The sequence below is a fragment of the Ixodes scapularis genome, unplaced genomic scaffold (assembly GCF_016920785.2).
Source record: "Ixodes scapularis isolate PalLabHiFi unplaced genomic scaffold, ASM1692078v2 PGA_scaffold9__187_contigs__length_104089568, whole genome shotgun sequence".
In the NCBI taxonomy this organism is placed as follows: Eukaryota; Metazoa; Arthropoda; class Arachnida; order Ixodida; family Ixodidae; genus Ixodes; species Ixodes scapularis.
The window spans coordinates 17,937,648-17,964,425 of NW_024609884.1; the positions used below are offsets into that span (position 1 = coordinate 17,937,648).

The 26,778-nt window shown below is 46.5% G+C and overlaps 1 protein-coding gene across 1 annotated transcript in view; it reads right to left on the bottom strand.

Annotated features, from left to right (window-relative positions):
* Positions 1 to 12,452, bottom strand: part of LOC8038665 — a 33,011-nt gene extending 20,559 nt beyond the window's left edge. Inside the window, exons 1-2 of the mRNA XM_029993241.4 lie at positions 12,438 to 12,452; positions 3,917 to 4,101 (exon numbers count right to left, since the gene is read on the bottom strand). Of these exons, the coding sequence (XP_029849101.3) occupies positions 3,917 to 4,101; positions 12,438 to 12,452 (200 nt within the window). The remainder of the gene's footprint in view (positions 1 to 3,916; positions 4,102 to 12,437) is intronic.
* Between the last annotated feature and the right edge of the window lie 14,326 nt (positions 12,453 to 26,778).

Here is a 26,778-nt window from a genome sequence, read left to right on the forward strand (position 1 = left end):
TGCATAAATAGTGCGGCTATTACTCGAGTAGATACGGTACTATTAAATACATAAGTGACTACGGGAAAGCTGATTCTTAGGCAGTTATAAAGAGTTTTGTGCGCTTTCTTTATTAATTGGCTACCCAACTTCATCGAGCGCTCTGGTAATGGTAATTTTAACATGCCTAAAATAAAATTTCGAAGTGGTCTTGAACTTGTATGGTTCCCTCAAAAAGGTAAGTTTCAACTCAAATGCCCCGTGATACAATAAAACTCTAAACAAATTACAGAAAAAACAACAACAAAAAAAAACAAAAACAGCAACGTGTATTTGGTGTTGCGCAAAAGGATTTGACAGATTGATGGTGTATTGCTTATTACGCTGCTGCCGATTCCTATAAAACGACTAGTATTGAAAGCAAGCTCACTTTTTTTTTTTCAACTGAAATTTACTGAACATGATAAAACATAACCCACAGCAGTTTTGGAGTGTCATTAAAGGAAATAATACAACTCTTCTCTGGCTGAATGCCGATTACGGCACACCATTTCTGGTGTGGATCGTGTTGATGTGTTCAATAACGTATTTGTTAGTTCGCTTCTGGAGAAGTTGCAATGTGCTTGATTGACGACTGTGACCTTTTTGTGAAAGCGTTAGTTAAACTGTTCATATAAATTTTTCTGTTTCTGTTTTTGTTTTCCCCGATGTACTTCCTTGCTAATCAGTGTTTCCCCACTGCCCCTTTGTAGTTAGTTATACATGCCTTGATGGTAAATAAATAATATTAAATGAAACTATAAGTCTCTACTGGCATTCCATACTGCACATAAATGCGGCCATTATTCACTGCTGCGTACCTTGTGGCCCGCCGCAGCGGCAACAACCGCTACCTCACTAGCTTCAGCTCTGACCCCTCACACGTCACTGCAATAAAAGTTGAGACTAGGGAAACATAAGAGCCATTCACTCGAAGGTTTAATCACTGATTTTGTTGCTATGATCTTCTCAGCATGGTTGTTTTTAGTGGTTTGCGTATTGCGCGCTGCATATATTGAACTTGAACAAATGCCACTGAGAAAAAAGAGTCCCACTACGACATATATTTCTTTTGGTTTTTATCCCGGCGAGGAAGAAACATTGAGAGAGGTGGGCTTGAAGTATAGCACCAGAAATGGAGACAACAAAACGTCCCATGGCTCGTACGACGAGCATAGAAAAGGCTGCAGAATTCGTCCAGGAGCCGGTCATTCATGACATTGCGTGTGTTCGCCTGACGCCGTCATTGACCGGCGCCTGGTCGGATTCGGTCATTCTGAAGCTTATATATGACCAGCCGGACGTTGTATCGTGCGCGTGTCTGGAGCCTAAGCCACGACACACGACGTTTAAACTTCGTCGTTTGCTTATTTCTATACACCCTGACATTAAAGTCATTGGATCCCGGGAAAGCAACGCCAAGCTCCCCGTATGGCCGCCATTTTGGTTCTTGAAATGAGCAGTTTGTTCTTGACCCCTCATTATTGGTGTGTTGATCGAAATTCGTGGTGATAGGTTAGTTTTTGTAAGTTTTGAAGCGAGTACCTGAATATAGACTGACCTCCCTTTATCAATGTTTCGCATCGATTTGTGTTTTAAGAAAAGCAGAACCTGGATTTCTTTTTGCTGATGAGAACCTAATATAATTGATGTGTTATTATTAGGACTGGGCGTCGATTAAAAATGTTAAGCCAATTAATCGACGTCGCTTAATTCATTAATTAATTGATTAGTCGGCTTTGGTCATTCCTAGTCATAATCGTTTTTTTTTTTTAAAAGTCAACAGTATTTTTTTTGTTGCTGCCATTGCTGAATTCCTTGTAAACGGGGCAATGAAAACTTTAGGATTTTAGGTCATCTTTATTGTGTAGTTGAGAACAGCCAACGTACACCCACACTCGCAAATTATTACTTCAGCCGCAGTGACAAAGGGTTTCGTTGATATTCCCCGGCAACAGCGAACTCCTTTGATTGTTCACAATAGACTGTGCCGCGCTAAACGAACACCCGCGCCCGTGACACGTATAACCTTCTCCACTTGTTTAGAGTTAGAAATCTGGACCCCTAGAGTTTACTTTAGGTCAAAATGTCACCTAACGTTTTCCTTCGTACAGGTTTACTCGTTCACGTCTGCGTAATGAAAGCGAAAACTTTTTTGTTTTGTTTTGTCAAAATTTAACCGATTAACCGGTTAAAAATAATCGCCATTGATTCATCGATTAATTACTTAGTGCGTTAATTCATAAATGTCCAGCCTAGTTCTTATGTATATTTTCTTTACACGTTGGTGAACGGGATAGACAGGCAAGTTTGATAGCCCTATCTCAAGTATGTATACAACGAAGACTAACATGAACGAAAAGCAGCTTACCATCCCAAAGCTCCAGCAGGGTCGATGAAGAGCACGTGTTCTCGTCTCAAACTTCACGTATCTCAACTTACGAAGGTGCGTGCGCCGCTCGCAAGGATTGATGAGACGCCGGGCGCCTACCTTCAAAGTTTTTTCGAAGATTTCCCAGGAGCTCCCTAGAGGTAGCTCCGACACCTCGCGAACCGTTGACCCTGTCGCGCGCGCGACGCACTGGGTTGTGTGTATCTGGCTGCCGATATTTCTTCCGATGACACTGACAGTATGAGAACAGCAGAGAGTCCCTGCCGTTCTCGCGCTCGTTGCCTTACGCCGTGCTTCGGCTGCGCGTGCACGCTCGAGGCTCGTGAGGCGCCGAGGTGCTATCGACGGTAGGAACAAATACATGACTAGGGGGAATACATTGTACTCTGCTCATTTGCATTAGACAAAACGCCTACAGCGCCGAATCCAACCCTGACGGAGTGGAGGTCCGCGTTAGTCCAAGCGCAAGTGCACATGGATGTTCGCGGCGGCCGCGGCGGTGTCGTCTCCGATTCCACCTAAAGCCCCTTCATGTTTCAAAAGCAGCTCAAGGTGCGTCGATGCACGAGGCACGTGGAACGTGCGACCCATGGGAAGATTATGGCGGCACTGCGCAGCAAAGTATTTAGCGCACCAACTGAGCTACCATGTTATTCTTAGAAGTGGCGTGCGGCACGTGACTCGCGCATTTCCACAACAATGAATTTGGTATGTAGAACATCAATATCATCGATAGCCGAGACCTCCCCGACGATAGATGGCTCTCGCCAAGCCCAGAAAACCTGTCCGCGCCGAAGCTTTTGAGAGGAGTGGAATGTATTCCCCCTTGTAAAGTATTTGGTAGGAAGCTGGAGCTGGAAGAGGGAAAACTATCAGAGGACCTCTCTGCCGTTCTAATTCTTTCGGTGACTATACGAATAAAGACAGAGAGAGAGGAGGAGATGAGAACGCGCGGGGTCGCCACAACACCGAGCTCTGCTTGGAATGATTCGTGGGTAGACTGAAAGCTAGCTGCCTTTTCAACCCAACCAAAGATCAGTGTTCTGACCCCCCCCCCCCCCCCCCCCCTTTTCGCACCCAGTTTCTATCTGTATTAGCGACGAGATGTTTTGGTGGCGCCTCCTATGGTTTCCTCTCGTGACGTCATTACCTTGATAAATCAAGTTAGATGGTGTTTTTAATGAGCATGGCGGAGGTTTGAAATCATTCCGCTCTGAGAGCAACATTGCCAGTACTATCAAAATTGAAGTTCTTACATTACTCTTATTCCTGTTCCTCATGAAACGTTTGCTGACGTCACAGTCAGTAATCGGCCAATCGTGGAAGGCCGACCACAGCCACGCTTTGGATCGAGCACGTCGCCAATAGCGGTAGGAAGGTAGGGAAAGAATACAACAGGAGGCGCTGCGGTACGACGAAAACGTGGCAAATTTCAATGCCAGCGACTTTTCCAAGTTTTTTTTTCTTTTTAAGTTGAGATTGCAGCGGCCGGTCGGCCGATCTGACCTGTCTGGCGGGTAGCGGAGGTTGGTGGGCTGGTAGAGCACGGCGGTCGGACTGGACTGTGCCGTCCACGAACTGCCGTCGGCCGGGTAAAAGCGCCGGTACGCTGCCCAGAAGTCCACCGGGGGCGTGGGCCAAGCTTGGCAGTACGCCGAGGACAGCGTCACCAGAAGCACCAGCGCAGCGAGCTGAACGTACAGGCAACAATGTTTTGTGACAGCCAGGCGGTCCTGGTACCGGTTTAGCGTGCGGGCCGGCTAATAGGGAGTTTTCGTAGACCGCGCTGCCCCCTCCGCTAAGCGTTCCGCAACGAAGAAGTTGCTACTGCGCCTGCGCGCCGATAGCCTTGACTGTGGAGTTCCCGCTATCGTAGCGGGTTGCGGAGGGCCTTGCGGGACGGCGAAAACGATCTACGAAAGCTCCCTAATACTGTGGTATATGCTGCGCCAAATGGCACTTTTTTTTCCTCGGGGAAAAACAATAGCACACACTCAGTTTTACCACCCACAAGCCCGCAAGCACTGTGAAAATGTCAATGGTTACGCTGTTTTACCTTTTCGTGATATATAGTAACACGTTTTGTTTTGTAAAGGCGAAACAAGGTCAGTGTGAGCACTCGGGAAAGAAACTTGGGGTCAGATCGATCGTCTCATTCGCTCGTGCTCTCCTTGGAAGCAGGCGCGCTGCAGGCACACATCTTTTTTTATTCCTGGCCTACTCTTTTTTTTTTTTTTTGTAAGTAATACTATTATTGCATAAGGGCCGCGGCGATGTGCCAAATACCGTATAAGACCGGCGGCTTTCATAGGAGTGATATTGCTTCGCCGACGGTCAACGCGTCACGCACTCAATGTTTACTTTTTTTCCCTCTAGCGTTACGGCATTACTCTTCGAGGTAAGTCAAGAAAACCTTGCCACCAGAAAAAAGAAATACAAGTAAGAAAGAAAGCGAGGTAGATATAGGAAGCGTGAATCGCTGAGCCGTGCTCATGGTATTCCTCACGTGTCGCCGATTAATGTCGAATTTCGCGGGGAGCCTGAAGATAAATGGTTATATCCGACATTCCCAGTAACGAAAAGGAGGAAAAAAGAAAAGCTCGCTTCCCACGGCTGCGAGAAATTGTTGAGTGCGATCTATGTGTGGTCGTTTCCTGCCTTTTCGTCAAAGCGTCGGGCGTTTTTGCTTGATTCGTGTGTCTGAGGGAGCTCGCAGAGCACTCCCCTCCGGCCTGCTTTCTCTGTCGTCAGCGCGGAGTGGCTTTTTTTTCTTCTTCCGAAACCCACGCCACGCTGATGGATCCAGTAACTCGTTCGGCCGGTCACTGGACCCCAAGGTCGTGACTGTCCGAACGAGCGACGCGCTGCCTGGAACCTCGACGAAGCGATCGCGTGTTTCCGTTTCCTCCTTGTTTGTAACCTTTCCTAATGGTGGGCTTCAGAGTGCTTAACTGTTTTCAACGTCCAGTGAGGTACAGCCCCGGACAACATGAGCTGGAACACATGATGTGGATAATTTCTGAGCACAGAGTTCCCACTAGCTCCATTATTTCTCAAACTGTCAAAGAGTTCACAGAGTGGGATGTAAGCTTCGTGTTACAAGTCAAGTTTGAACCAAAGTTTCTTTTAAAAAGTGGCTGGTTTAGCTCATATTGCCCGTTTTAGTAGACACTAGCGGCCAGACTGTTACCTCCTCGTGATAAAATTAAATCGAATCGAAGCAAATGCTACTTTACTTCCCATGGGTTGAGTTCGTGATTCTTCACCAGACTTCGTCAACATCACCTGGAATACACATGATATTCATTTCATTCATCAAACTAAACTTCCAAATCGTCCTCATGTTTCTATGATATCTATTTCATTCGTTAAACTAAACTTCCAAATCGTCCTCATGTTTCTATGATATCTATTTCATTCGTTAAACTAAACTTCCAAATCGTCGTCATGTTTCTATGATATCTATTTCATTCGTTAAACTAAACTTCCAAATCGTCCTCATTATCCCTTTAACTTTCAAGTCATTTCAGCGTACCCTGCCGCTCTTGATTGTGATTATGTCGAGCAGGGGCCATTGTTCGAGCTGTGTACATTGGGAAGTTGAAACAAGACGCCGTACACTGTTAAAATTACGCACTCTCGTTGGGTGAACTTTTTCGCGTAGCCGCACACGAGAAAACTTAAAAAAAAAACAAAAAAACAACAAGACAAAAAAAAAATAGAAACAAGAAAACACACTAATCGCTGTCGTAAAATCCGAAGGGAAAAAAGTGGCCCCCTTTTTTTTCGAACACCAGCTAATGATGTTGCATGCGCTGATGACCTTAGAGGAGGTTCCGTGTGTGCTCGCACAGTGAAGGGTGCCACAATGCCCTTCTATTTAGGGTGATGACATCCTTTCCAGTGCCCGATGCCGACAGCGCGCGCTCACAGGAAAATATAAAGAAATTGCCGAAAACAAAATGCCACCGTAGAACAGTTAATGCTAAGAGCGCGTGCAGTGGGACGCTCTATCACACGCTCCTAAACAAAAACAAAACAAAAAAAAAACGTTTTAATAAAATGTCTAGATATCATCAACCTAAGCCAAGCGTGCATGAAGGCACCCTAGTGCAGTAAAGAAAAAACGACGCGAGTGGGCATTGTACTCCATTAAGACTGCGAGTTGAGTGGGCATTGTACTCCATTAAGACTGGGAGTTGGGCTAGCTGGTGATGATTCATACTGTAAATTACGCCGAAGAAACAAGGGCAAAGATATAAGTTGCACAGAGGACAGGCCGTATACGCCCTGTCCTGTGTGCCACTGATCTTTTGTTCTTCGTTTTTTAGGCGTTATTCCCAGCAAAGTGTCGAACCGTAATTTTGAACGGTTCGGTTCCGGTTTGGGTTCACGGTTTTCGGTTCAGTTCCGGTTCAGTTCCGGGAAGCGAAAATAACGGTTCAAAACGGTTCGAACCGGTCTGAACCGCTAAAGTGAGAATATATTTTCCGCGTTGTTTTGCAAAACACCTTTTACGCCGTAAAACAATTACTATATAGTTTTTTTTTCTATTTTCGTACTATCCACTTTTATTTCCAGGTATCAAAATTATGAAATTCCTTTATTTAATTTCGACAAAACAGTAAAAGAAAATCTACATTAACATACAAAAACGTCGCGTTCATACGACTCAACATCCTTTTGTTTACCACAACAACATATATTTGACCTTAATCTAAATGTCGCGACGTGTGGTAGGTCTTCTAAATACCCGTGATTGGTACAAATGTGCGTCGCAGTATTAAAAGTTAAATCGTGGCTGGACCCTTGAACTAAGAAATTACTTACAGTGCATAAAATCATGAAATTGGCACCTCGTTGCCACACATATATATCATGAACTATGGTTTACGAAATACGTTTCACTTTACATATATATGATGATGATGACACAACTAAGCTAAAATCAAATTGCAATAACATTTTCAGTGTCACATAAGTTCTAGGACAAGCCCTTTCAGTCTAACTTTTATAGAAAAAGAAAGCGTCAACCACAATGTTTGTTTTCCTAACCAACATTGTTTATACTCAGCACCGTGATGCAGGCGACGAATCATGCAGAAAAGAGTGATCGAGATGGTTCACTCTAATCTATTCGTACTCAGGTCGGAACTGGCCTGAAATTGCGCTTACCCAAGTGAACATTTTCTTATAAAGGATAAACTGGCATAGCCTTGCTTTTGAGGTTTGTTCTTTACAAGATGCCGGTAAACTGAATTTTCAAATAAGCACCACCCTTGATAATTGAGGATTTTTTGGTAAATAAAACGAAGTAGTATTCCATGCTGTACTCGACATGGAAGCTACTTAATTGGTCACTTTCTGACGGTTTACGTGCGTAATCGTCATAGTTGCGCCGCATGCCCATGTGTACCTTGTTTTTGTTCAGCCCACAGTCACATAAAAGTTATGTTCACTACATGAAAGTAAAGTTGTGTTGTGTGTATGCTTATACAGCCGGAAGTTAGTCAGCCTCAATGGACGTCTGGTGTCTCAGCTCTAGATGAGCAGTTTAGCCAGTGCAGTACAACCGCTAGCCTGGGTGTCTTTAACGTGTACCATGCAGCAGTGATACACGACCGCCCACCGGTACGATGTGCATCCAGATGCAAACGGGCAGGGGTGGGGATTGAACCCAGGATCCCTGGGTTCTGAAGCGCGAGCTTTTGCTCCAAATGCGCTAGCCCACTCGGCCGCACCGACACCGTAGCAGACATGATCGGGAGACCAAATTGCTGGCGTCGTACGGCACGGGTCTGTCGTTGTCGCTGTCCCGCAAATCATCGGCCAGTTGAAAAACTATGAAGCTTTGTCCCCACGAGACACGAGGCATAACTATTGGAGCACTTGACGACGCAGCAGTTCATCAGTGCAGCGGAACCGCACCGCTCCGACTTCAATGCGTACCAATGTATGCGGCGTGCATGGTTTCGTTTCGCTGGGGTTCTCCCTGCCCACCTTCGGTAACGGTCGCGCGGCGGCGCGTCGGTCGCGTCGCACGGAGTGTGTAGCTACCCTTGTCTCTACTGACGGTTCGAACCAGACGCGCTGCCGTTCTCACCCTGCCCGTGACTCTAATGACTCAAGTGTCTACTCGTAGTAAAAGATTTTGGTGAGAGGCCGTCAAGGCTCGTGTATTTTTTCAGTGTGCTGCAGGTCTGCAACGGTGATAGGGCACGTTGTTTCGACCTGTGTCTCATCGCACGTGTTGTCACTAGAAGGAAACGCTAGATGAATCCACACGCTTGTACAAGTAGTTTTGACAGAGATGGAGTCCTGCGGCAACGACACTAACCTTGCCGACGTCGTACAGACACGTTAACGACGTGTATACACGATTGCAAGCGGGAACCTGGCCGCCGCCGTGTCTCCGTTCTTGTGAACGAGCACGTGCAATTGCAAACTTGCTAAAGCAAGGCCTCCTGTATAGTGACAAAGCCTGGCAGATCGCCACGAGAAGCGGCCGCGGAAATGGAAAACATGAAGCGGCAGACACAGGGGCGAATTCAAAACTCCGTTTTTTTCGTTTTCTGTTTTTTTTGGGGGGGGGGGGGGGGGAGGGGCGGCCGCCCCCCTCGCCCCCCCCCCCCCCCCCCTTGGATCCGCCCCTGGGCAGACAACGGATGAGAGGAGAGCCACGTGACTGGTGACCCGCTGCGACGAGACGCCGAAACATACTTCTCCCGAGCGAACATGTGTGTTTCGGGTCCTCGCCGCTGCAAAAGCTGTGCGCTGACGTCCAGGTTACCCGAGAAATGGCTCTGATGCTCTATGCTACCAGATCCCCGCGCTCCCAATCTGCGACCGGGCAATATATGGCTCCGTCGTTGAACTGCCAGGCTTTGTGAGTATAGAGGAGACTATGGCTGAAGCATAATGCACGCGCATTATGATAATCCACGCGCATAATGCACGTGCATGCAAGCACTATACTCCGTTTCACCTAATGTTGTACCGCAGAGAAGGCTGGAAGCGCGAGCTCATAGCGTTGGCAGCTGCCCATAATGTCCGAAAGCTTGTGACACCGAGATGTGCCCCAGTGCAAGGAGCTCGCGCCTGTAGCCATTCCTGCGGTACATCATAAGGTGAAATAGAGTATAGAAAGAAATTCCTCCTGCTGTCCCTCGTTACATCTTTCTGTAGTAATGCACTACAGTCAGAGGCAATGTTACAACGTCAGTACAGTCGGAGACAACTTTTCTTGGCAATGAAGCCAAAGCTATGGGTACTCGTGCGCTCGCGCACATTGAGCGCCGATCACAGCTGCGCTCGCGCGGTCTTCACTTAATCGAAAATGTCAGGAAATTTTCTCACCGAGTATAGATCCAAGCAAAAGTCGGTTTACACAGTACTGTTTACACACGTTGCGTCATACTACCGAAGCTTACGTCTGCTTGCGTTGAGAGTCACCATGGCAACCGTGCTTCGAATAAAGCGCGGCAACCAGTTCAAGGAGTACCTGTGCACGCGACATCCGAGGTATTGGTGTTTCGGTGACTTGTAACGTAAGAAGGCGCTCCTGTGCGAATGGGCCTTAAGTTGACAAGCTTCCTAGAATGCCCGGTGCCTTCTTGCGGGGCTTCCGCTGGGTGTTGCTCGCTATGCTATCAGCCTAGGGTGCCTACATGTCTGTTTGTCTGAGGGTGAAGACATCCATTGTTGCCCTGAATGTGCCAGCGCGTGACGCTCTCGCGCACTCGGTGCGTGACTGGGGCGGTAAGATGGCGTCTATGCATTAGCCAAAGCTACGCGCTCGAGCTGAGTGACACCGGATTGCGCGCACTTCGAAATGCATAAAAAAACGATTGGGCGGAAAAATGGCTGAGATGTCACCACTCAAGCAAAAGCGCGCGAGTGTATGAAGGCACTCTATATCAGCCCGCCCTATGAATGGAAGCGGCGGAACACGTGACAAAAGCGTCTCTGGACAACGTGCGCAAAAAGAGCTGCTTTCGAAAACGATCCTTCTCGGCTGCCTGTGCAGGCGTTGCCGGTGGTGGGGCTAGGAACGCTATCCGCCTAAAGCCCCTTCATGTTTCAAAAGTAGCGCAAGGTGCGTCGATGCACGAGACACGTGAAACGTGCAGCCCTTGAGAAGATCATGGTGGCACAGCGCAGCACTGAGCTAGATTTCAGACGCCACGTTCTTCTCAGAAGTAGCGCGTGGCACGTGTTTCGAGCATTTCCACAACAATGAATGGTGCCTCCTTTCCCAGGATAGAGGGGCTTTATATCCGCCCGTATACCTGCTAGAGAGCAGGCAACAGAGAAAAACCGTTTTCGAGCGCCGCTTTTCAATGGAGCTTGACAGCTGATAAATCTAAGAACATTGGCCAGATGTTCAAAAGTGCGTGCGCACGCTCCTCATATCTTCACAAATGTTTACATCTCTAGAATCATTTTATTGAGACGCTTCGCCTCTCATGCCAGAGATCGCGGACCCAGCGTCTTAATAAATTGTTGTTCGAGTGTTTATGTTTTCACTTTAGGTGCCTTCGTTTTCGCTTTGCTTATATGGTGAGGACATTTGGCCATTTTGTTCCGAATGCTTATTTTAATTTTTATTTTGTTCTGAAGCGCGTGAAAGAGCGTGTCCCGCCGGCACGCGCTCTTGGCGCTGACCGTGATGCTAGTGATACGTAAAGTAATACGGTGACATTTTGTTCTCGACGATTTCTTTGTATTTACCCTGTGAGAGCGTGCTGTCGGCATCGGGTACTACAAAGGATGGCATCATCCTAACAGAAGGGCATTGAGGCGTCCTAGTTTTTACTATATCCTCTTGTATCATTTGATTAATTGTTGTAACTCCGAAAGGCACCGGCTTGCGTTCATAACGTTCGCTCCAGCGGGGAAGGAGGATGAACAGTCTGTTCCACCCTCCTTCCCCACTGTCAGTTTAGAAGTGACAGAATAACTCTGCAAATTTGAGCGAAACCAAACAGCCGTCGATGGTGCTTCCAATGCGTGCTTGAGATGCGACCTCACGCGCGCAGCTTCAGCGCCATCGCTGGTTGCAGGCTCGTGCTAGAGACGGGGAGAGTGAAATTCGCTTCAAAGAAAGTGCCTTCTTGTAGAGCTCATAAGAGCATTAACAGTACTTTTTCAGTGTTCTAAGTGTAACCTTAGAGTGCACTGCAGCAAAAACTACAAAGTTTTATAGGTGCTGCAGCCACGCGAGCATTCCTGCAGACGAAGAGCGTTCCAAAGCAAGGATCTCATGCCTTCGTAACAGTTCACATGCGGTGAGACGGAGAATTCACGATTCTAGAACGAACGTATTTCGTTAGTGAACCAGAGAAAGATAACTTTTTGCGCTAGCGCATATCTCCGCAACTTTGTAAAAATGTCCCTCGACATTGGTATTCCTGCAGATTGACAACCTTCCCAACGATCTGCTCGTGTTCACAATTCTGTTTTTCTAGCGGCAGTAAAGGTGGAAACTTCACAATTTGCAGAAAAGCCTGGTTTATTATTTTTGCCATCTTTGCGCCAAGATTCGAAGAGGAGCCCCTGGCTTTGAAGAATTATTCTGACGCACAAGTGCACCCACAAAAGAAGCCGAGAGCTTCCCTGCCAGAGGCTCGAGCTACGAATTCTGACCGTCGGTTCATCGGCTCTAGGGCTTATAGCTGAATGGTTTACGTCCACCGAGCTTTTCATCCTTAGAACTGGTGAATTGCTTGACTCACTTACTACCACTGCCAGTTTCTCAGAGTCGCTGGTCTCGAAGAAAAATCTCATAGGAAGTCCCTCGACCGAAAGCCGACATTTCGCTCGTAAACTTGATTTATGAGCGAAACTTCGGTTTCGATATTGAGGCTACCGTGGCACTTTGGTTTCGATTTCTTTCTGGTTGTTTAGCTACCTTCGTTGCTTCGTTCCAACAAATAGGCAAACGACTCAAGACCACTTGCTAACCTACTTGCCCTACCGCGCAAAACAGCCACCTATTTCTCGCACAGCCTCTAGAGTCTAGACTCACGCTCTTGTTCAGCATGCTGCGGGCGCTTGTCTCGAAATCCAGCAGAGCACCCGACCGTTCCAGCACGTCCCGGTCGCCGTCCAACGTGTCAGTGCACGCGCCCGGGCCGTTGTCCTCCTAGTCGGCACCGCTGCACCGGACGCGGACCCTTTCTGCGTGCCGGTGTGCCGTGGTCCAGGTTCCGTTGCCTTCCCTCACTCAAAAACCCGGATGCGTCGTTCGATGCGCATTGGGCCGAGTCGACCGCATCCGCTCGTGGTTGCATCGGCCCTGGGGACGAGCCACCGCTATTTTGTTCGGCAGCCGCGTCGCGCCCTTCCCGCCAGTGTCCCCACCCTCGACGACGAGGATGCGAGAGCCTGTTTCGCCGCTCTTTTTGACTTTCGGACAACAACAGAGACGGGTCTGTGAAAGCGTGTGCGCTCTCTGAAAAATCCCATTATAATGCGCTCTGCGTGTGTGTATGTGCGTGCTTGTCTGGAAGCTGTACTATGGACAGGCGCGTCTGCTTGCATTCTATTCGCCCGAGGACGGCTTTCCGAGGCAACTACGCTATTTTTTATAGTTTTCAGTTTATTCTTTGTTGTGTTCCCCATTGCGCTGACAGTGAAGCGGAAGCGACGTTCTGGCTGGATCATTCAGAAGCCGTCCTTGAGTCATGTGACAGCGCTCTCACCTTTGTTGATTTCAGGAGGGCGTAGTCACGCGGCACAAGTTCGACGGGTGAGTGATACCCAACCGACAGTTGTCTACCTCACTCTCGGCTATCGTGGGCGACGAGTCGGCGGGAACTGATCTGTGACTGGCTGCCATCAAGGAAATCCTCGCGAGCTGGTGAAGCAAAATGGCGTCTCGAAAAGGTGGCGGTGTGCTTTATACACGGTATGGAGTAGGGTTAGCTGCTGTTTCTAGAACAGGGTCCATTTTGTGCCGTGCACGTCAGCTCTGCACCCCCGCGTCCCCATCTCAGCTCTCTCACCTCCTTCACTTTCTTTCTTTTATTATGCGACAAAGGGAGGTGCGTGCCTATGACACAATCTAATGGGGAATCCCCTTGGCGAATTTGGAGCGGTTCTGGAGCGCTTTTGTTGATATTTTGGGCGTGCAAGCGCACGCTCGCATCTACCGCCCTAAAGGCCCGAATGGAGAGCTTTTGGATTGCTCCCATACTCACCGAGGGAACTCCACATAAATCGCTTCTTATTTTCCATTAGCCAGATTTTTCGTTCAAAATCGGGTGCATACATGGTGAAGGAGTTGATTAAATTCCTTGCAACATTGCAAGACTGAAACGGATGCCTCTGTTAAGTCAAAGTTGATTGGGAAATGTTAGTCCAACTCCAATTGACACCTAATGCCTCTGGCCAGTACAGTATAACAGTACGACTTCTAACATGAGGTCTTTTGCATCCATTACCCAGCAATAGTTAAACAAGAGCACGCCGGTACATTTCGCGTCCATAATCCTCGGGGTTCGTACGAATGCGTTTATTTGCATAAATTTTGTAAGCGATGCGCTCTCATGCTTTTAGAGAACTCCGTTACGTTCGCACGCGCAACAAAATAATGCAAAAAAGATGCGCACCAAACGTGTTTAAATCGGAAAGTTACTAATTAGGTCCTGACTACCTAATTGCGCAGCACTGGTGTCTTATCCTTTCTCATATATATATATATATATATATATATATATATATATATATATATATATATATATATATATATATATATATATATATATATATATATATATATATATATATATATAGGTGATTTCATCTCAACTCAGCCACGGACGGGTATAGGGTCGAATTTTTAATTTTGACGAAAAAATATATGTTTTGGAGCAATTCCTATAATAAAAGAAGACGCAAACGGCAATTTCGTCGGAATGTTTGTTCTCAAGATATGGACCGTTGAAGCGGTCTAGGTGGAAACTGACGTTTTTCCAACTTATCGGAGGCCATATTTCACCCCATTCATTTTCCACACTTTTTACGCTACATCAATATAACTTTTTGAGAACACTCTAGACAAAAGCTTTTTCATGCTAATTAAGCGTCTAGGTCATAACAATCTTAATGATTTTTTTTTATTTGTCAAACCGCATCTCTGCGACGATACATGACGAAGTTCAGCAAGCTGTGCTGTGTGACCTAATCAACATATTTTATGATTGTTATATCCCCGTAAAGCTCCAATTAAGCCCTTTCTTCTGAGTATAATTTAAATATTTTGCGATAAGCATATAATGCGCTACATGTGCCTGAAAAACGAAAATTTCGAAGAACTGGAAAGTTTGGAATGGATTTTCTAAAAAAAAAGAAACACTTTTTACTTCTTTTATTTTTTACTTACAGTTAGTTAATATAGTAGTCTATTAGAAACTACGAACAGAAATTGTAATATATTGTTTGTATGGCCGCTATTAAGACTCGAATTTCGTGCTATGAGCGTTTTGAACGGGACTTCGCACAGGCGCTCTGCAGAGCAGAATTTTGGCGTATGTAAGGTTTTCTATTTATCGTTAGCAGTTACCTCAATATCGAACCATAAACATTAATAAAATTTGGAGTAGTGTACTTGAAAAAAAAATTGCTTCGAAGTCCGTATCCACAAGTGCGGGCACCAGCGCTTACTTCCTCCCAATACGGGGGAATGCAGCCTCGTTAGAAAATTCCTCTGGGGCCTTTTGCTTTCGGCTTTGAGTTTGAAATACCGAACTTGACAAGTAATTGCCATATTTTCTTACGTCAAACAAATATGCAGTGCATATACATATGGAGGATTTAGTATCTGACGCTTATGAAGTACGGTTTATTTTGTGCGCATACGGACTCTTTCGTAAAATAACGAGCATTTCGTAGCGTGTAAGGCTTCCAACGTCTTAGTCATGTGTTTAGGTTTCATTTCTATTTTCAGTGATTCATGCCGGGTTACTAGACTTTTTCCTCTTGACTTGAGTTTGCCCGGGAGTCTAGATGTTACGTACCTTCTCCGTCAATCCATAGGGCGAAGCTCACACACCTTGCAAATCACGCCAGTGTCAAGTAAATAAATATTGTTTGGATAAATATTGTTGCCTCACTGGCTTTTACGCTCAGATATTGAGGTAAGAACTAACATTATAGAGAAAACTTTACATAGGTCAAAATTCTGCTCAGCTGAACGTCCGTGTGAAGTCCCGTTCGAAACTCTCCTCTCACAGCACGAGATTGGAGTCCTAATAGCGGACATACAAACAATATATTACAGTTTCTGTTGGTAGGTCTTGGCAGACTACTATATTACCTAACAGTAAATAAAAAAATAAAAGAAATAAAAGTTTTTTTGTTTTTTTTTAGAAAATCGACTTCAGACTTGCACGTTTTTCTAATGAAAGAGTGCCAAGTTTGAGGTAACTGTTAACGATAAATAGAAAACCTTACATAGGCCCAAATTCTGCTCAGCAGAGCGCCTGTGCGAAGTCCCGTTCAAAACGCTCATAGCACGAGATTTGAGTCTTAATAGCGGCCATACAAACAATATATTACAATTTCTGTTTTTTAGTTTCTGATAGACTACTATATTAACTAACTGTAAATAAAAACCAAAAGAAATAAAAAGTGAGTTTTTTAGAAAATCGACTCCAAACTTGTCAGCTTTTTTCAAAATTTTCGTTTTTCAGGGACATGTAGCGCATTATATACTTATTGCAAAATATTGAGCTTATATTCAAAAGAAAGAGCTTAATTGTAGCTTTACGGTGATATAAGGATCATAAAAATATGTTGGTTAGGTGACGCAGCACAGCTTGCTGAACTTCAGCAAATATCAAATATCGTCGCAGACTGGCGGTTTGACGAATAAAAAAAAATCATCAAGATTGTTAGGACCAAGACGCTTAATTAGCATGAAAAAGCCTATGTCTAGAGTGTTCCAAAAGTTTTATTGATGTGGCGTAAAAAGTAGGGAAAAGGGATGGAGTGAAATATGACACCTCCGATAAGCTGGAAAAACGGCAGTTTCAACCTTGACCGCTTCAACGGTCCATAACTTCATTGCAAAAAATCCGACGAAATTGCCGTTTGCGTCATCTTTTATTATAGGAATTGCCCCAAAACATATATTTGTTTCGTCAAAATTAAAATTTCCACCCTAAATCCGTGGCTGAGTTGAGATGAAATCACCTATATATATATATATATATATATATATATAGGCGTGACGAAGGCCGGACTCCGGCCGAAATGTCGAAGATTAAATCGTCCGTTGTTGCTGTTTTCACTAAGGGTTCTTTTCTTATATATATATATATATATATATATATATATAAATTTCACTAATGGGACAACTTATGCAACGCTCGTGTTCAATATTTATACGCCCTTTAATGGGAGGCGTACACAACTAAATTTTATAATTCGAAATTTCGATTTGCACGGGAGACTTCATTGACCAGTGATGACCATGGCGCATAGCATTTGCGCGTTTTCCCGAAAACCAACTTGGGTATACCATTGCAGCAAAACAATTTCAGGCAATACCAAAAAAAGAAAAGAAAAAAAAAATAAAGAAAAACAGGCGCGTATATTCTTTATTTTCGCATTCACGGCTTATGTGGGTAATGCACTAATACCTCGAGAGATCTTAAATAAATATATGTCGGATCAAGAGTGCTTGTGCCTTTGCGTGTAGCTTATATGAAGAAACGCTTTGTTTTCTTTGATTTCGGAAATTAATAATGAGCCGACGTCAGTGGTGGGGAAGGGGCAGAGGGGTGAACGGCAGGGGAAAAAGTTTGTTTTGCCTGACAGGTTTGCTCGCCTTCCCAAAATAAAGGGATTATCATCGTTTCTGAAACGCCACGAATACAGGATTTTACGCAACCATTTAGGGTACGATCGATTCGTTCGCGGTTAATGTGACCTTAATGCCGCGCATGCCCACTCTTCACTGATGCCACTTTGAATTGCGCAACTACGCCGTCTGGCCGACGGCAGTTGCTGCACAGCTATACTCCGTTCCCCCTTAAAGGGGTACTGACACTCCCTGATTGGTATTTTTTTTTTTACTGTCTTAAACGCTTCAAAACGATGTTCATAAGTGAAAACGAAATGTCAAGGTGAAGAAAAAGTTTTCTAAAGCAAAAACGCGTCTTAAAAAAAAAAAAAAAAAAGACGCCCTCCTTTCCTACCAGACACCACCTTGAGATCGTTTTCTGATCAAGTACCGTGACGTCATGGATGGTTTAATATGCAGGTGTGCAGATATTTCAAGGTCCCAAAAGTTTTATAACATTTATTAATGTTGTGCATCACACATATTTTGTACGAACGTGGGGGGCGTACGACGACGTCGGGTTACAAAATGTTACAAAATGCTGCTGCCTTCCAATTGGAAGGCAGCAGAAAAAAAAAGAAAAAAAAAAAGAATAGAAGCAAAATATGTTTTAAGCTACCCTTGACGTCACCGAGAACGCGGAAAACTCAAATTCAACTTTCTGAAAAGAAAAAAAAAACAAAAAGTTTCTTTACTTCCAATACGTTTTTTCCAGGCTTCAAATGTTGCGGCTGATGTCTAAGTGTCATGCCCAATCGTTTGGTAAGTCAAAAAGAAATGCATAGCCAGAGCTACAAGCGCGAGCTAAAGCGCGAGCTAAAGCGCGAGCCTGGTTTTGGAACGTGCCTCTCTAGCGCGAGCGGTCATTCTGCGGAAGAACGTTTCAAATCAGCAATCTTGTGCGCTCGTGCTTGTGGCATTGGTTGCAGTCTAACCGCTCATTCACACTGGAAGCGGATCCGCGTTCGCAAAGCGGTTGCGAACGCGGTTGTATAAAGATCCAGTGCAATTGCACGCGCACTCGATGTCATCAAGTGCGCGTGCAATTGTACTGGATCTTTATACAACCGCGTTCGCAACTGCTTTGCGAACGCGGATCCGTTTCCAGTGTGAATGAGCGGTAAGGGCGAACGAAGTACAGACGGTGGCTATGTTAACATGAATGAGATCGTAGCGCATCGAATCAAACAAGGACCAATCACAGGCACCTTCTTATAATTCTTCCTCTTCATCTGCTACCAATCGAAATAGTGAAATCTCGATCTACGGTCGCGTACATATATACTCAGCCAGTGGTTGCATTTAGATGGATGCGACCGCACCGCATCCAATCGATATTTGACTATTTTGACTGGTAGTAGATAAGTAGAAGAAGAATTATAGGAAGACAAGGTGCGTGTGATTGGTCCCTGTTTGATTCGATGCGCTATGATCGAATTCACGTAAATCTAGCCAGTGACTGTCGCCTGATAAACGGAGCCCTACATCTGTGTACGAGGGACTTTATTGAAGTCGTAATTTCAGTTGGTCAGACTTAATCGGTGTGCGCATGCACAGTAACAGCGTCGTACCGGCCGTATTGATTGTTCCACGCGCAGGATGGTTCCCAGAACCTCGCTCATTTCCTTCTCCCATCTTCGCCATCGAAATTTTACAGCGTATCGCCTTTAGTTTGATCCTCCTTTTTCACACGAGTTAGCTGGACTCGCGGAAGCGACATCTAATAAGAAGCCACAATTCGCCCGTTTGTGCAATTCATAATATCTACGCCGACTCGGGATGCCTCTGCCCGCGTATACAGATTGACAAATCGACAACTAGTCCGCAACTGCCAATTCCACACACCTAATTTGTCGAGTCGTGTAGATGATTAAGGTCACAGACGATATTAATTAATGAAGCTCTACGTCTGCCCACCCGCCTCTTTTGGTATCGGCACGGTGGGCACCTTCAGATGAGGCGGCGGTGGAGAACCGAACCTTGTTTAATGGAACCGGGATGGTCGGGCCCCGGGCGCGCGCTGTCCCCAATGATGCCACCCTTGTCGCTATAGCCCCTGACACCGACGGAGGTGTTAATGAGATGCATATCACACTTGGAGAGGGGCATAGAGAATTCTTGCCGTGGAAGGTCGTGAGAGCAGGACGCGGGCGTATGTTGACATCGCCAAAGCTGGCTCTGTCTTAGCCGAAGTTACTTGAAACAGTACACTCTAAAAGAAGTATGTGCGTCTACTTTCACGCACACCACTTGGAGAGCCAATCACCGCAGCTTACGGAGGCAGCTCAGCGAATGACGATGCCGAAATATATGTTTAGACCAAAAAAGGCAGTCTGAGTTGTGACATTAAGCAGTGAAAGCATGACGCTTAGCACTGCTTAAAGTCACAACTCAGACTGCGTTTTTTGGTCTAAACACATGTTTCCGCATCGTCATTCGCTGAGCTGCCTTCGTAAGTTGCGGTGATTGTCTCTCCGAGTTTTGTGCGTGAAAGTAGACTTACAGACATTTTTTAGAGTATAGACGCAAGAATAAATGAAATTCCATCGTAAATGGAGCGAAACTCGCACCCTCTAGGCGACTGGTGAACCCTCAAAGATTCCGCCGCGTCCGGAAATCGATTTTGAATTCCATGCCAAGTGGAATTTTTCATGCGGTTACAACGTTGCGCTCTGTTTCAGGGGAAGAAAATTTATTTTTGCGTATATCTTCCCTACCTCAGGAACTTCCCCTAAAATCAATATATCTAAAATACTATAGTGTCTGGAAAAAAAAATTACTGTATATTTTTGTATCGCAAAAAATAAATTACGCATCGCAGGACGCTCTGTTCCCGCCGAAATGTCTGGCGCTAGCGGTCAAGACCAGATGCCAAAGTTTCGGAGCTTGCTGTCATCTGATTCAAGAGTTATAACTTAAAAGCGACTTTCGAAAATGTGCAATGAGGAAACGGCGGCCGACAGAGCCCACGAATGCTAAGAGATGAATGGCGCCGGCTACAGGTCCCTCTTTTCTCATTCAAACTTTCAGAAAATCGCTTTGTAACGTTTGCACCCAAATAACGACAACACCCAAACCTTTGGCGTCTGGTCCGGACCACTAGTTGTACATTTGAGGGGGGGGGGGGGGGGGGTCGACAAAGCATTCAGAGACGTGTTTCTATTTTTGGTGTCGAAAAAGAAATACAGTGGAAATTTTTTGCGCGTACATTCGGTGTACAAGGTTGCATCAGCTAGTTCTAATAATGACATGCGGGCGCGAGTATAAACTATGTAATGTTATTTTGATGGAAGAATGGACGGTCATTATGTTATTTATAAACAAACGTACCTGTATGTACCATTTAATGTTGCCTTTGTATTGTCTTCGCCATATTAAGGAAGCGTGAAACGCCTTTTGTTTGTTGCCAGTACAAGAAACGAAAGCTCCACACCTAAAGTTAAATGCGCCAAAACGCACTAAGCATTACACTCTAAAAAAATTCCTGTGCGTCTACATTACCTCATAACACTCGGAGAGCCAATCACCGCAACTTACGGAGGCAACTCAGCGAATAACGATGCAGAACGATATGTTTAGAGCAAAAACGCTGTTTGAGTTGCGACATCAAGCAATACAAAACGTCACACTTCCATTGCTTAATGTCACAACTCAGACTGCGTTTTTTCGGTCTAAACATATGTTTCGGCATCGTCATTCGCTGAGCTCCTTCGTAAGTTGCGGTGATTGGCTCTCCGAGTGTTGTGCGGGAAATTAGACGCACGGGCTTTTTTTAGAGTGATAGCAGAGCTTTGTTTCTGTGGCCGCCCTTCTCGAAACAAAGGGCGCTTATAAAAGTGTTATCATCCCGGGATAAAAAAAAAAAAAAAATCGTATTGAGTGGCGTTTTAATGCCATTTCTTTCCGAGAATCCGAGCGTGGGGAGCTTCTTTAGGCGTCCTTACGTCGTAACAAACAATAACACCTCTGCGTTGTACATTGTAGCCTCACATCACAACTCGTATTTTTATTCCCCCGCTTATTTCGAGCGAATGTGTGGCAGAAGAACCGACGAACTTCGCCCCGGTGGCACGTTCGCTTTGAGCGCGTCATTAACGATCATTGTTCTGAGGTTTTTCGCTCCGTGGAGAAGGATAAAACAGAGTTAGAACACCAGCAGCTGTAAAATGGCATCCAGACCAGGCGGCATCGGTGTCCTACTGCATTTGGGGGACCCTGTATTATTTACGCCCCTTCTAATGGGCTCCTATTGCAACAGCGTCACAGCGTGCATCTTGGAACTCTGAAGGCTCTCGTGGCACCATCCGTTACCGGAGAAGGGCAGCTTGGGCTTCGTTGTTGTTGTTGTTTTTGCCGGGGCTCCCTTTCCCGACTAATTAGACGAACGTATACATGCTTTCGCCAATTTGTGCGCCCTTTGGCGCTCATGGCGGGAGCAGGAAAGAGAGAGAGAGTCAAGGGTGCGCACACCGGCGTGTTTATGTGCCTGGGTCGCAGTCGGGAGAGGCTGCTGAATAATTAGGGCAGGTATGTCGGGCGGAGCGGGAATAGGGTTCGGCCGCGTTACGGGCACACGTGAATCTCCGACGAGGTTGCCCCGCATTAAGCCTCGGGCTCCTACAATTGAATTTGCGCCGCGAGATGAGGAAGAGAGGCGGCGGGGGAGGAACGCAATCCCCTGTCACATTTTTGCGCCCGCAGGTGATAAGGGGCGTCGCCTTGAGTACTATTGTTTGTCACAGAGTTGCAAGGCGGGGAAAGGGAAGCGGGGACGTGTGCTGGCGGGTCGCTAACGAAGCGGGCGACCTTCCTTCCGAGGCCTTCCGTTTTCGTTGCTTTTCTGGGTCGAGAATCAAGCGCAGAGGATTACAAAGTGTTTGCCCGGACGACGTTCGCGCCCGGATGCTAGGGGTGCCTCTCGAGCGAAGGCCGGGGGATCAAAGGACCCGTGTGGCGAGGCTAGCTGATGGCGTTTGTTCAACTTTCAACTTTTGCGGATCCCCGCGTCGTCACGTAGGTTCTCACTTTGTCCGGGCTGGCTGCCTAACGTCGTAGCAGCTGGAGATTTTCGGTATATTCGGAGGGTCGCTTTCTAGCGTTTTGTAGCGCTCTTAAAGGAGTACTCCTGCGATGTTTGGAGCTACCCCAGCTAACTATATTTTCGGAATCACCGGCCTTTACTTTTTCAGGTATGCCATTTAGTATCGCGGAATTAAGAATAGTTACTGTGAAATCGGCAAGTGGAAACGATGCCGAAACCAACATTCAAATATACCGGCGCTTTTCAGTGCCGTGACGTCAGCGGAAGATAGGCCTGCAGATTGAGCGGGCAGTCTAAAATGGGACTATGCCGAGCATTTGTTTCGTGCTACCGCGCGGGAGCTGGAGGGAGCTTCCAAAGTATCTATTTGGCGCCATCAAACTTCTTGGAATCTGTTGGAAACAAATTCTACAGTCCAAAGAGTGAACCCCTGCCTTCCGCTGACGTCACTTTTTCATTGTTGCCAGTAGACACTTTCACTTTGAAAATCCCGATGAGGACAAAAAACTTTTAATACTACAACTTTGCTTAAATTTTGTTTTGCCCAATATTTGGGTTACTATTTAAGCGATGTTTGTTGGTGTGTTTAGCAAATAGACGTATGCGTTATGGGTAACGAAAAAATACGTTTCAACCAATAAATAGTAAAAAAATAGAGAGTAGGCAAAACAACAATGTGCGACGGTTACGCTTATATCCTAAATGCCGTCCATTGGCGTGGCGCCGGAAAAACAATGTTTTCGCCCATACTGGAAGTGACGGCAATTCAAGATGGCGGCACCCTTGTGAAAAAGGTTTATTCGCGGCGGGTCGGGCGCACTCTAACGCCGGGATAACGAGTCAAGCACGAATCATCGCAATATCCGTGGTTCGAATGCCGCGTGCCAAATTTTCTCCTCGAGCTCGTTGCCATGCGGCATTTGAAGCACGGACCTCGCGGTGACTCGCGTTCGAATCGGTAGACGCACACTTTTGTATGATGTATAAACAATGTGACCCCGGCTTAAGTATATTCGGCAGGTTCTTTCAGAGCGCTCTCAGATTGTCGGATCGCTCAGTCCTCCGACTCATAGCGCTGAGACTTCAAAGTTGGAGCAGATTGTCGGATCGCTGAGCCCTCCTCAACCCCCTCCCCTAGCCATTGATCCAGACTTGTAAGCCACCGATCTCACCCCCACTCACCCTCCCCAAAAGGCCAGTAAACGCTTTCTGAATCTGAGAGGCTTAAGCAGGGGACGCATGAGCGATGAAAACGGACGCCGGGCGGCAGCGCGCGGCAGTACCCACAGCAACCGGTGCTGGCGTCTCTACGTCACTTCCGCGGGGCGCCGCGTCGCTCGAATCTGGTCGATACAGATAAAGCCACGCGGTGCGCCTGTGTAGAGTTCCTGTATTGCCGATTTTTATCACGTGTTCTTGAACCTACTTTAACGGCTTCGTCTTTTTGACCGCCATGCGCTGTGAATATCGGATTCGCTCTGGAAAACTGGACAGCGAACCTGCCGCCACGGCTTTCTTTTTTAGCCGCTTGGTGTCGTCGATTTCGCTGGAGTCGCCAATAGGCTCTCTATACGTGAGCCAGAGTTGCGCGTTCATCCCCGTAGTGCCGGATTTCCTGCACGGTATTCGGAGTTTGCTGCTCACGTGACTGAATTCGGCGAATGGCGGCGCGGCGGCACGTGGGAAACAAACGCGCAACTCTGGCTATACAGGAGCTCTACGCCTATACAGGAACTCTACGCCTGTGGTCACTGTGGTGCGCCTCGCGGCGAGCGCCGCGTTGCGCACAGTTATCACCGCTCATGTGTTCTACGCTTTAGCGTCGGACGCTGCCGCGTTTGAAGACCGCACCGATCCCGCTGTGCTGTGCAATGAGTGCAGGAGGTGCTCAGCTCTCGAAGGGGGACTTTCGTAGCGAGCACCAGCGTCCGCCTTGAAGGCGACCGTTTTTCGTGCGGGCATGCGGACATGCGGGGGTGGCGCTGGAGGTGCGACATGCAGGGGCACTGAATGGAAGGATGAAGGGTATTGGATGAACCCCTCGTATCGTGCGGTAGCTTGCGCCATGATAGTGCAGCGGTTGTGGAAGTTTCCCTCGGTATCCGGTTACGGGTGTCGGGCTCGATCCGCAAAGAAACGTCGGCGAGCAGCCGGCTGGCGCGCCGTTCGTCTAGCTCGGATCAGGAGGCGCTCCCGGATCTCGATTCAGAGAATAGCAGCGATGGAAAACGACCAGACGACTACACTATTAGAAAGGGGCAATGCACGAGTACGCCCGCTCTTGGACGGCTTCGATATCTTTTATCACCTGGGAGATTCAGATTTCTCACTCTTGTTAGGGAAGTCCGTCGCACGAGTGCTGCGCCAGTGTTCGGTTGGAACTCGTGTCCTCACTGATTTAGCACGAGTCTTAGTGAAACGCTGACGTAACACTACTGTTTAATCTGTGTCCCGTCGCGCTGGTCTCCGGCATGCGACATAAACAAAATCCACTACTACTGGTTTGTTTTTTCGCTTTGTTTTGCTTTCTCGATCAGCCCACTGAGATGGCCGCCGATACACTCGTGGTTTTTGATGACCGATACCTTCGTTTGAGAAGTCACGAACGGCTCGAGCACGTTTTTCAGCCAGCCCAAGAAGCATCGAACGCTTTCGCAGTAGCGTACCGGACCCACGAGGCTGGTGATTTAACTCTTACTTCATCAGATCGCGATATCAGTCGCTACGGGCGTTTAGGCGTTTCTAAAACGAGAGTGGGGGGTTTCGTCGCTGATCTTTCCTCAAAATATCTTCCTAAAAGTATTAAAAAAATAAATAAGTTTCTTTTTTTTGTTGTTGTTGTCCTTATTGATCATTAATCATCGCGTCGTTTGTTATTGTTGCGGGAGTAAGCATGCCCGACTCTGCGTCGTCTCGGCGGGAGAGTGAGAAGAAAAGTCTCCTTCCGCGGGAGTGGTCCCGGGAGCCCCCTCAGGCCGGCTGTCGGACGGCGGCATCAAGACGATTCACTCCGGAATCAGGGGGCCAGATCGGCGGAAGGCTCCCGGCCCCTATCCGCCGATTGTGTTCCGTCTCGCCGAAGCGATATCCTCGATGATGAATGACCCGCGCGGCGTTGGGCCCCTTTCGCCGCCCGATCGTGGCGCTACGCCCAGGACTCAGACTCTCCAGCGCTGTCAAAGCGATCCTCGGCGACGTGTTCTCTTCCTGCTGGAGTTGAGAAGGATTTGAGCGATGTATACCGGCGTGGATTCGAACGGGTTTGCCGCTCCGCTCCCCTTGTGCTTCCTCTGCTTCGACACCTCCCGGCCAACTTGCGCCTGATTCGAGGCGGCTGACGTACTCGCGATTATTCATTGATCCGTCGCTCTTATACTTAGCCCCCCCCCCCCTCCCCCCCCCCCCCCCCCCCCCCCTGCACTAGAAAGGAGAGTCGCCGGATGGTCGTGATCGGACGTTTCTGGGCTACCGACGGAACGTAGCGTTCGCTCGAAACTTGTTGCGGGTGTGGATGCACCTTGTGCGGCTCAAGGAGCGTTCTCGGGAGTGACTTGGATTTTGGTCATCGATAAGTCAATTAACCTTCGTGCGAACATATTTTTATATTTTGAACAGAAAGTGAACATGTTCTGCATGTGGAGAAATGGACAGTCCTCTAATTTATAAGTGACAATGGCGACCTTATAACGAGGGAACTAAAGAGAGGAAAAAAAAAAAAAGATGAACTATGAAACAAATTCACAATTATTTATCTCCACATGATATATGAGAATGAGACATTCGTCGCTCATCTTGCAAAAACAAAAATATCCCGAGACAAAGGAAAATACGAAAGATGGGACAAATGAAAGAAGGGGCCTCAGCTAAAATCCTGTCTTTTTTTTTTTTGTGTGTGTGTGTGTGTGTGGGGGGGGGGTGAGTATGATGTGTTTTCAAGACAAATAACCATCAGCTAGCTATTTTTGTTTTAGGCTAAGGCCCTACAGCGGTATTGATTTTGTCTCGACATAGGAACTTTTTTATTTCTTTTCATTTAAATGCACACTACATACTTTTTATTCTGCAGACCAGTCACCACTGTACGCGAAATGGACGTTTTGTAGTACAAATGCGTTGATATAGCGAGTATACGCACAGATGGCTATATTAGGATTTGTATATTGTGACCCTCTTTTTATGTTTTAATATAAACACATAAACTAGTCGTCGGAAAAAATTCGTACCAGTTTTTAAACACGTGCAATATCACAATAATATTAAAAATTGACACAGCACAGGTGCATGTGCTGTCACGTCCAATATTTTGCAAGAAAAATAATTCTAACTTTATAAATAATAAATGCGAAACAAAAAAACAACAACCGGAGAATGAAATTTACTTCATGAATTTCACTTTGTAAATTTCTCTATATCTCATTTTATAAGATTCACATGGCAACAACATTTTTACAATATATTGATCTGGTCTATTACGATATA